The sequence below is a fragment of the Notolepis coatsorum genome, assembly GCF_963971535.1.
Source record: "Notolepis coatsorum genome assembly, chromosome: 18".
NCBI classification, from domain to species: Eukaryota; Metazoa; Chordata; class Actinopteri; order Aulopiformes; family Paralepididae; genus Notolepis; species Notolepis coatsorum.
Genome location: NC_140182.1, coordinates 52,571,058 through 52,583,124, shown reverse-complemented (window position 1 = coordinate 52,583,124; position 12,067 = coordinate 52,571,058). Strand labels below are relative to the sequence as shown.

The 12,067-nt window shown below is 39.3% G+C and overlaps 1 protein-coding gene across 2 annotated transcripts in view; it reads right to left on the bottom strand.

Moving 5' to 3' along the window:
• The window catches only part of commd9 (COMM domain containing 9), a gene marked incomplete at its 5' end in the record, with an annotated part of 37,181 nt that overhangs the window by 24,947 nt on the left and 167 nt on the right, over window positions 1-12,067 (bottom strand). The window contains 2 exons of one of the 2 annotated variants that reach the window (XM_084334914.1): window positions 3,573-3,712; window positions 5,787-5,909. In XM_084334914.1, the coding sequence (XP_084191040.1) occupies window positions 3,573-3,712; window positions 5,787-5,909 (263 nt within the window). The remainder of the gene's footprint in view (window positions 1-3,572; window positions 3,713-5,786; window positions 5,910-12,067) is intronic. The other variant, XM_084334915.1, reaches the window with a different exon arrangement.

The following is a 12,067-nucleotide window of genomic DNA, read 5'->3' as shown; positions in this document are numbered from 1 at the left end:
AAATGGTATTTTAGGTGGTCTCCCCTTAAGTTGAATCAGGTGTGCTGGTGGTGGAATTTAACAAATACATTGAATGGCTGGGGTGCTTCGAGGAAAGGATTGGGAAGCACTAGTCTAGTCGATTTTGTGTTTTGAGCACAAAGTTCATCATAGATCGAGCCTCTTTATTTTGCTCTCAAAGTGCACCAGATTGATGCATTTAACTTTAAAATGTACACAAAAAAATATATTATGGGGGGGCATGCCCCCAGACCCCCCTAGAGGGTCGGAGGTTCACCCCCCATAGTCTCTGAAAATCCTGTGGGAAACACTGCCTTAACAATTGTGTGTATTGAGCCGTACTGTATTGTACCCATTCTGAAATCTGTTAAATAAAGTTTTCATTCATTCATTCATGACTTTTACTCCATTATTACTTGCAACAGGGCTTTCCCTGAACAATGGTATACAGGCGCAGCGCCACTATGACAACACGCCAGCACCACCATGTGTTTAAAATGTATATATATTTTTTTATTTTTTGCAGTGAAAGCTTGGGGCCAGCTTAGAAACAGACGCATCATTGTCTAATACGTGATTGCTCTGTGCTCTGTTCCACTGTGTGTCTGTGTTTTCGTGTTCAACGTTAAACTATTGTGCAACCTAATACACTGTACATAAATAAATAACTTATTAGGAACTTACCCTTGTGTTTGCTATTTTATTGAAATTATGTTTTTAAGTTGCAGGAAATTACAGCAAATGGCTTTCTTTATTGCAAATGATTTAGCCTCCCTAATTGCAACTCGGATCTACTTGCCAACAACAACTTGCTTTTGACTGAGCTGTTTTCTAACCAACCCATGCTGTGCATTTTGAACATGAATACAATGAAGGCAATGTTAGGTTCAGTTACTGTCTACGTTTTTAACCAGGTAATGTTAGGTTCAGTTACTGTTTGTTTTTAACCAGGCAATGTTAGGTTCAGTTACTGTCTATGTTTTTAACCAGGTAATGTTAGGTTCAGTTACTGTCTATGTTTTTAACCAGGTAATGTTAGGTTCAGTTACTGTCTACATTTTTAACCAGACAATGTTAGGTTCAGTTACCGTTAACTCATATTAAACTATTCCTGTGTTCTATAAAGACAGTATTAACTCATATTCAACTATTCCTGTGTTCTATAGACAGAATTAACTCATTAAACAGTTAATGTGTTAGTCCTATCAAGACACTATTAACTCATTCAACAGTTAATGTGTTAGTCCTTCCATCAAGACAGTATTAAATCATTAAACTATTCCTGTTAGTTTCAACTATTCCTGTGTTAGTCCTTCTATCAAGACAGTATTAACTCATTCAACAGTTAATGTGTTAGTCCTTCTATCAAGACAGTATTAACTCATTCAACAGTTAATGTGTTAGTCCTTCTATCAAGACAGTATTAACTCATTCAACAGTTAATGTGTTAGTCCTTTTATCAAGACAGTATTAACTAATTTTCAACTATTCCTGTGCTAGTCCTTCTATCAAGACAGGGGTTTTCCTCCCCGTTTTTCCACCAAGAAGACATGTACAGATAATGTTCAAACTACACTAGGAGGGACCACCTCCGCCTGATTCTGAGAATGAAAACATGAAACAGAATGAAACAGCAGTTAGCATAGCATGCTAGCAGGTTAACATGCTACAAAAAATGAAATCATGCATGCTGACTTGCTATAACAATATGCTTACGATAAGGACATACAAATCTCTAATATAATTTAGCTTATACTAATATACATCTGATAACTGATGACTGAAACCATACAAATACAATATCTACCTCACATAGGACATTCCTCCACACTTGACTTGAACTCTGTCTGCCTGTGTCTGTATGTCTGTCCTCTCTGTAATTCACATATCTTGAGAACCGTTTATCCAATCGATTTCACACTGGCAGGTGTATTGCTGACAACCCAGGGAATGCAGTGTTGAGTGAAGGATGAGCGGTTCTTGAGAACGCTGCAAGCTGCACTTCTGGGGGCCAAGCAAACAGCCTGCTCTGAACGGCTATGCTTTCCAAACGGGCACTGCACTAGTACTGTTGAACATCATAATACACAATGCCATATTGCCAAATGCCATACATACATAATGCTTAAGCTTCAATGCCGCTTGTGGTATTATTATAAGTATAATAAGAATTATGATTATTATCATAATTATTATACAATTGGTCCCATCAAGCAGGGAACAAAATAAGTACCAGCCAACCGCCAATGGCTGGTAAAAAATCTGCCTGGCTGGTAGTTTTTAAAATCTACCAGCCAAATGGCTGGTAAGTCAAAAAGTTAAGTTTGTTCCCCGAGAGCAGAGCTACACAGCAGTGCGCCTATTTTGCGAGCCGAAATAAGTCTGTGGTTTTTTCTTCTTCTCACAACGGGTCAAATGCATCTAACATGCATTGCATCGTCGCCATTCCTTTATGCCCACATCGCCCGAAATGAACGTTATGTTAGCGTAAACTAACAAGCTAATCCTGATCAGCGGCAGAGCCATAGAGAACAGCAGACAGTGTGGACTGGGGAAAGGGAAATGGGGGGGGGGGGCACTCTCCCTTTCTCTGTGTGTGTGCGTGCGTTTGGAAAGACGATGAAGTCACTAGTCAGGACTCAGGAGAGGAGTATATTGTAGTAAACTGAGGATTACTGAGGATGCACAGATAATGTTGATATTCAAATATAAAAAGGTTTCGAGAGGAGTGGAAGTTTGAAGACAGACTAGACTACAATATGATGCGGGGGTGGTGAGTTGAAACAGTGTGTGTGTCCCCGACCCCACTTCTATGTTTCAATAAATTATTTGCATTTAAAACTATTAACGCTGACTCATTCCTTCAGTCCACTCAAAATTATGCTAATATTCCTTATGTTGTTTTTGTTTATATTAATTGAAAATAGCATATGAGAGTATTATATAGTAATAATAACACATGGCGATATACTAAAAAGCTATTTTTAATTTTTGGCTGGTAAAAAATCTGCCTGGCTGGTAGTTTTTAAAATCTACCAGCCAAATGGCTGGTAAGTCAAAAAGTTAATTTTGTTCCCTGCCATCAAGTCAGTTATATATTTCATATGTTAATATTTTTACCCAATGTAGGTAATAAAATGATTGCTAAAGGGATATTTCAACACAAAAATTAAAGTTATTATAAGACATAAAACGTCCGGGTGTGTTCTGGGTCTTGAGAGCTTGGCCATCTTTTTCATCTCAGGACACAAAACTTGGCGAAGAACCCCATACAAATTAGGGAGTATGGATAAGTATCAGTATGGATAAGTATCAATATGGATAAGAAGGATAAAACCTATTGATTAGCATCAATAGGTAGCATTGATTGGTACTGTCTATCTGTATGTCGTGTGTGTCATATGATGAATTGAAAATGGGGGACCCTGATGGAAACAAGACGAAAGTCTTTCTCAGGTCTGCATCCTCTTAACAATTGTATGTATTGAGCTGTACTGTACTGTCTGTACCCATTCTGCAATCTGTTAATAAACTTTTCAATCAATCAATCAATCATCCTAGTTGGAACCAACCTGTGCTCCAGCAGAATCTTTGTGATGAGGTTCTTGAGGCTTGGGTGGAAGGACTCAGGGAAGACTGCCAGGATCTGCTCTGGAGTGGCCAGGTTGTTGAACAGGATGTGGTGGGAAAGTTTGTGGAGAGCTTCTAGGAGCTAGAGAAGGGAAAGAATAGCCAACGCCTGCATTAAATATCAACATATTACCAGTAAGGAGGCAAAATAGGAGAGGACAACATAAGTAAGAAATTGAAGCTGCCATATATAGTATATAAAGTATTCTTATTCAAACAAATCTAAATAGTTATTAAGACCTAAAAGAAAAATGGAGTAGGTTAATGAATATATTACTGGATAATATACAGTCAGGTCCATAAATATTTGGATATCAACACAATTTCCAGCATTTCAGTACACCACCACAATGGATTTGAAATTAAACAAGATGTGTTTTAAGTAAGCTTTACCACCTGAGGGTAAGCATACCACCTCATCAGTGAAGCATGGTGGTGGTAGTGTTATGGCATGGGCGTATGGCTGCCAATGGAACTGGTCCCCTTTTTTATTTTATCTTTTATTTATTGATGTGACAAAAAGCAGCAGGATGAATTCTGAAGTGTTCCGGTCATATTCAGCCAAATGCTTCAGAACTCATTGGACTGCACTTCACAGTGCAGATGGACAATGACCCAAAGCATACTGTGAAAACAAGAGTTTTTTAAGGCAAAGAAACGGAATGTTATATAATCACCTGAACTGGATGCAATTGAGCATACATTTCACTTGCTGAAGACAAAACTGAAGGGAAAATGTCCCAAGAACAAGCAGGAACTGAAGACAGTTGCAGTAGAGGCCTGGTGATGTCTATGGGTTCCAGACTTGCCTACCTAGATTTGCAACAAAGTATTAAAAGTAATTTGATTTATGATTGTTATTTTATCCAATTAAAGGGGGGGGGGCACATATAGAAACTGTTGTGATTCCCACACTGTTCACCTGATTTGGATGTAAATACCAAATACTCAAGCTGAAAGTCTGCACATCTTGATTGTGTCATTTCAAGTCCATTGTGGTGGTGTACAGAGCCCAAATTTAGAAAATTGTGTCAATGTCCAAATATTTATGGACCCGACTGTATATATGGACTTAACTGTCCATTGTCCAAGATCATTGACATAGCAGTGTATATTATTCCCTTTAAATCTGATTCTAATCTCTGCATGTACTTGATTGATCTTAACACTTTCAGTGCCGGCCATTAACATGGTAAAGCATGGTTAAATGCCACCACTCACTTCAATGATAGCGTTGTGAACGCATAATCTCTGTCTTAAATTATGACTGTGTCTAATCTGCCCCGTCGTTTATCAATGACTTGTTTGCAGTCAACATTGTCGAAACAGATTTTTTTTTTTTTTCGTTTTATAGCTTTTTGAAAAGCCCTCGTTTTCAAGGAAAATATAAAGATTCCGTGATGGCATACACAAACACGTTGTAATTTTTCAGCCTATTTATGAATGGTTTTCAAATAAACGCTAGATTATCGATAGTATACGTGTACTTATGCACGCTATAGAGGTGATCTGAAAAATCGATTCTCTCATTTCCTCATCAGCGATCACAGCCACACACACACACACACACACACACACACACGCACGCATAGGGCAAACGCTGATATAGGTGAAAATAGCTCTGATTATCCTAAGACTGGTAAAATAGATTCCTTACCTCAGATGAGATCTTATCCAAAAAGATTATTCCAATTCCTGATCGCCATTCCAAATATCGATCACGCTTATTGATTACAGTGTTGGGTACTATAAAGACACGTTTTCCGGGCCGGCGAGCACAATGGATTCTTCAGTTGGCCTTGACGGAAAAGTAAAATGAGGAAACTGCCCCCCCCCCCTTCGTCAGTCTAAAGTAATGGGGTGCAGTTACACAGGGAGAGACGATAGGGGGCGGTATCTTCCCAATTGAGCTCAGAAAGAGTCTACAACACTAACCTGAGGCCAATAAAAATAAATACGACAAACAAACGCTATATAGCGCTGGCGGGCACTCAAAGGTCGGCAGGAACTAACAACAAAAAACGTGGCTGGCATTCAAAGTGTTAATGTGGTCTAGAAGGCTAGTCTCTGTCAATCTGCCTACAGGGCTAATTCAGGATGTGTTTGATCAGTCTTCTTCTAGACAGAAAAAATGAATGAAAGAACTGAAGGGACACCTGCTTAGCTTCTGCTGCAGAGATAGACAGCGTCTCCATTGTCTCAGCGAGTCTCAGAGATTCCACTGCTCCAGAGGGAAAACTGGTAGCACACAGTTCTCTCACAACATCCTTTGATGGAGCCTTCGTTTAAAAGAGGACAAGAGAACTATTTTAGCAAGCATCATAGTAGCTAGTCATAATATTAGCATGAAGTAATTTTTATTTTAGCCGGTAGACCCTCCTGTATATGGCCAGGCGCTAAGCCCAGGATGAAGCGATGGTGCCTTTGCAAAATAGTGAATAGAATTCAGACTGAAATAGTCAGCTAATCCCATGCTCATGGTGCAGAATGATCCAGAGTAAAGATTAAATAGCAGATTTGTGTTCCCAGGATTATATTTTCTATCACCATATTTTCTAAAATAATTAAAGGTAGAACTATTTTCTACTGAACTACAGTAGATGGATGGATGGATGGACAACATTCCAGATTAAGGGCAAAATGTTTTTTATTTATCTTGGGTGAACTGCCTTTTTAAACTATTCCCCATTTATCTGGGGACCCCCTTCAAGGACTCCTGGGGTCCCTGGACCCGACGTTGAGAACCACTGGCTTAGCTGACACATCTGGGTCTCCCTGCGTGTCAGGCCTCATCTCGCTGGACAGAGAGGCACTGATGGCTACTGTCACTGTGAGCTGTGTTATCTCATGCAGTTTGAGTCACTATAGCCCTCTGTGCTCTAGCTGAAGATGTGCTCTATGGCAGGTTTTGTACTCGCCTGCCGTGTCAAAGGGAAGCGGTGAAGACGAGAGTGACGTTGTACATAATTATGTATTAATTCTGCAAATAAAGTTTGTTACTACTTTCCACCCATTGCGTCTGTCCACTCCACTCTGATATTATGTCCAGGCACTGACACTAGCCTTAAAAATAACTAGTACAATTATGTTCATTCAGTCAGAAAAAGTTGGGGATGCTGCTGAAAGCCAAATCTCTGGATTTACCAAATCTGTGTTTTGAGAGGTAAGACGCCCAGGAACAACCTTGAAAACATAATTTATATTAACCTACAATTTATATTCTGTTCTAGAGTATTTCTCTTAACTTTTACCTACTGTGCTTTTAATAAATTATGCTTATATTTAGATCAAATTATTTATACATTACGTAAACATTAGGAATGTCCCGATACTGGCGGCTGGGTGGCGCAGCGGACATTGCGCTCGTCACCAACGCAAGAGACACCGGTATCGAATCCGGCTGGCAGCGTTGCCTCCGGCTTGGGCCGGCCGTTGTACAGGAAAACACAACATTTTATGCAATACATTTCATTATATTTATATAATTTTAACATAAACAGCGTTATGTTATGTATTTAATTTGTTACAGTCAGAAAGTGAGGAACATCGGATGAAAATTAAACATGTTTTCAAAGTCATTGGTCCTCATTCTCAAACGGACTTAAAAAAAAGATTTTGGCATTTACGAACGGTAAGAACAGGATTTAGGAAAGCGTAAAAGCAGTCATAGATAGGCTAGATTGCTGTGCGCCCGTGTTCTTAAGGGCTTCATTTGGGAGAAATCATTGGTGATTGCGTTCACATCGATTCTACAGACATCCTCGGATTTAAATAATTACAATAATAATAAATATGACAATATTTGTATCATTAACAATTACATTTTACATTTATAGTCATGATTCAACGAGGCATCGTGATAAATAAAATAAATAAAAGCACTAGACAAACACTGCAAATGACAGTGAATAAACAAATAAAGGCACTGAGGAGAGAGCGCCAGTACCACGACCATGCGGACCTATTCGCAGAGAGCAATGAGTACCTAGCGGGAGGCTTCAGGCTACCAAGACCTGTGCAATACCCTAGAGTCAGCACTGAGCAGCCGGACCAGACGCTCAAACTCTGTGCCACCACACGTCCAGGTACTGTCCACCTTGGGCATGTGCACATCAAGGCACCCTCCCCAGATGCGTTTCCATATCTCAACAGAAAGCAATACCACTCCATCAACCTTTAAATCATCTGCGACGGCCAAGAACTACCTGATCAACGTGGTGTCACGCTTCCCAGGAGGTGTACATGACTCCTACATCTTACAGAACAGCTCTAAGATGTCATGCTCTATTCCTTACAACAGTTCTGCGTTTACTTTACGGTGCACCATGCACCTAGGGCTGTCCCTGACTAAGGGTTTGGATAGTCGACTATGATTGGCCGAAATGAGCCGATAGTCGACTATGAAAAAAATAATGACATTATTAAAAAAAATATATCATTTTATTTGGGCTGTGGGGGTGCCTAATGTCTGAAGGAGTCGACGGAAGGCTTCTTGTCCTCTGCAAAAGCATGCAATTGGTCCACTGATGGATACATCTTGATATTTGTCTAGTCTAGTGTGTTCATTAGACAGGTGGAATCCTCTTTTAGTGCCTCTGTGCTTGTTTTCTTAGGCATTAAGCCTCTGGTATGCGTGCCATTAGTGTTAGCCACGCTTCTTTTCTTTTGGAAAGAATAATAAAAAAAATAATATAAATTTTTCTTTTTTTTTTAAGATTTTTTTTTGGCGTTTTATCGCTTTATTGCTACTGGGCAGTCCAGTAGAGAGAGACAGAGGAGGAATGGGAGACAGAGTGGGGGGAAGACATTCTGCAAATAACGACGGGTTCGGGAGTCGAACCCGGGTCGGCCGTGTCGCGGCTGAGCGTGCTATGTGGTTCGCCACTGGGGCGCCCAATAATATACAGTTTAATCACCTGTATATTACTATTGCACTCTGGTTGGATGCCAAACATATTTCCGTTGTACTGTACTTGTTGCTGTATAATGATGACAATACATTTAATCTAATAAAAATTGTATCATTGCTTCCGTGCTGCTTGTTGAATCTGTGTGCACAGTTGCACACGGTCCTGTGGTTGCACCTTATAAGGAGCTGGTGGGGCGTTTATGTATGCAAATTCAGCGATTTCAATTTATGAATGAGAATGAGGTCCATTGTTGGAACTGTAATGGTATTATTAAGTACTCATATCGGTACATGGTATTGACAAGTAACCAAATGTAAGTATGTGAAAACCCCTATTTTACTGTATGCTGTCCTGCATTTGGATCATATGGTTGTGGTCTTAGACTGGTGGCCATATACAGGAGGGTCTACCTACCGGACATAAACTAGCCTGTTCTGATCCCTCTGTTGAGTTTTACGGTAATCTAACTTCACGTAGGCAACGTTTCCCAACCAAATTTGGTAATCTGATACGTTTTCTGAAATCCTTGAACCCTTTTCTGTTACCCGAGGCAAAGATATTGTTTGAAAATATTTGCAATAAAGTATCAAATAAATCTCACCTTTGTGCGGCTTGTCCAAGTCTAACACGATTCCTGCGTAATCCAAGATCTCTTCCCTGTGTGCAATGAACATGTTTTAGGGCTGTCACTGTCTTAAATACTTCAAAGCTTCGTTCGATGGCACAAGCTTCGAACATTAAAAAAAAAAAAATCGAAGTTTAAAAAAATATACATTATATTTTTTTTCACGTTTTTTTTTAACTTCGATTTGTGTGTGTGTGTGTGTGTGTGTGTGTGTGTGTGTGTGCGCACGCATGGGGCCATTGGGTGGGGCCGGGGGACAAATACACTGGAGGAAAGTAACCCAGCTCAGCACTGCCCAAATTATATCATCACTATTGCCTGTTTGAAGGATATCATCCTCAAACACATATACACCTACATGCCTTGTAGAATTCCACACATAAGAAAGAACGATACTGGGATGAATAAACAAAATAGGAACTAAAATGTAGAAATGCATGCATTGCAATACATAAATAAATATGAATCTCCATATATGAAATAGAACATTTAGATAAGGTGCTACTGAGATGTTTTGGTGAGTTCTTTGTTTTTTTGTGGAAGTAGCCCTTCTTAAAAATTCATGAACATTCACTGATAATTGGTCTGTAGTGGAGTCTACAAGGTCTACATTGCCGGACCATGTAGAATCCGGACCTTGTAGACTGACATAATTCTGTGCATAGTTTAGTGTACACAGGCCATATTTCAAATAATCAAAATCTTACTTCATTCATCTTAAACATTCTTAATTTGGGGGATTGGTAGTTCCCATGAAATCAAACGACAACAGCGATCCACCTTGAATTAAATCACACAGCCGAGTGAAACCTTGTTGGCTGCGTCACAGTCACGAAAGGGGCTACTTAATTAATTAATCCAATCCACTTTATTTATAGAGCACATTTAAAAACAACAAAGTTTACCAAAGTGCTGTACAAGTCCCACAACATAAGATACAAAATAAATAATAATATTATTATAAAAAAAAAAAAATTAATTACATTTTTTTCCCCTGAAGCTTCGAATTAAAATCGAAGCTCGGCCCCGAAGCTTCGATTGCCAAAAAAAGCTTCGAAGGTCAGCCCTAACATGTTTTGAGGCTCTGCACACAGAGAAGAGAGGAGGGGGCATCTTTGATTCCATGGAAGATGCAAGTACAAGCTACACAATGATAAAATTTTACACTTTATTGCATTATATTTTCAAACAATATGTTTCACTCGCGTAACTGAAAGGAAGCTCATCACAATGTAACATTTCGTTTGGGAAACCTTGTTCACATTAAAGGAGCACTTCGCCAAAACACAATGCTGATTTATTTTACACATAATCTCACACATCCAAAAACTGTAAACAGTTTTTTACACATTAATTTCGCTTGACAGTTATTGACAGTAAATTTGTTTGAATATGGCCACCAGTGATGACATCGAGGACATATCGTGTGTTTGGTCGGTCCTTGTAACGTTTCCGAGTTTACCACCAGGAAGTGCAGAGCTGGATTAGCCACTAGGTCAAACACCAGAGGGGATTGTGAGGTCCATTTTAGAAAGACCGCCTTCAGCAAAAATGTTCTATCGATAAAGGGAAGTGGAACATGGAACAGCCTTCCGGTCCCCTTAAGGGAATGTACCACCCTGTCCACCTTTAGGGGCCAACTCAGGAAATGGCTGTTAGACAGCCAAATATGCACTCATTAGGGATGTTAGTGATGTTGTACTGACTGAATGTCATGTTAGTGTGGTCATGTCGTCAGTGATTTTATGAATGAACGTTGTATGGTCCGTTTTGTGTTTGTTTTATGTTAGGACTACGGGTGGAAATTAGCCCTGTGCTATTCCCGGCATATTTACGTCCTTATCATGCTGTGATGTTATGCATACACTCATGTAAATGATGTTCATTCATTTGCATTGTCCTTAATAAACAAATCTTAACTCGAATGGCCAACTAAATGGTAAATACCAGTGGTAAACTACCAAGTGGTAAATACCAGTAGTAAACTACCAGTGATAAACAAACCAAGTGGTAAATACCAGTAGTAAACTACCAGTGATAAACAAACCAAGTGGTAAATACCAGTAAACTACCAGTGATAAACAAACCAAGTGGTAAATACCAGTGGTAAACTACCACATGGTAAATAATACCAGTGGTAAACTACCAAATGGCAAATGCCAGTGGTAAATTACCACATGGTAAATACCAGTGGTAAACTACCAAGTAGTAAATACCAGTGGTAAACTACCACATGGTAAATAATACCAGTGGTAAACTACCAAGTAGTAAATACCAGTGGTAAACTCAGGCAGGTTCTATGATACCAGAGTTTGAGTTGTGACGCAAATATACTGTATTATGAACAGTAATATGACGTTGACATGCTGGGATTCATAAAAATCTGCTCAAACCACCTGCATCAATAAAGTTGAATAATCTGGCTGAATCTGCTGCCTTGCATCTGATTGGTGCCGACTATGACCCAACTAAAACGCTATCACCTCGTATTTACCATATGGTCACATGATACATTTCCGACTTGGCAAGGACCGACAGACCCTTGTGTTGTTGATGAATGAAATCATAAAATGACAGTCCCTATAAGACTATGTAAAGTATGTATACGCTATTTTTTCATCTACATAATTGCATAGTGTTCTAATTGAAACAAGGATTCAATCACTGCTAGCCATATTCAAAGGAATTTACTTTCAATAACTGTGTGCAAAACTGTTTGAGTTTTTGCAAGTGTGTGAGATTATGTGCAAAATAAATCAGCGTTGTTTTTGGTGAAGTACGCCATTAAGTTACCTTAGATGAAACGATACTCGACAGTAAGAATAACGTTACAGCACGACTTGTATGGCTACTGTTGGTAAGCAGTGTCTACCAACTAACGTTAACGTTACTCTTTACGAAT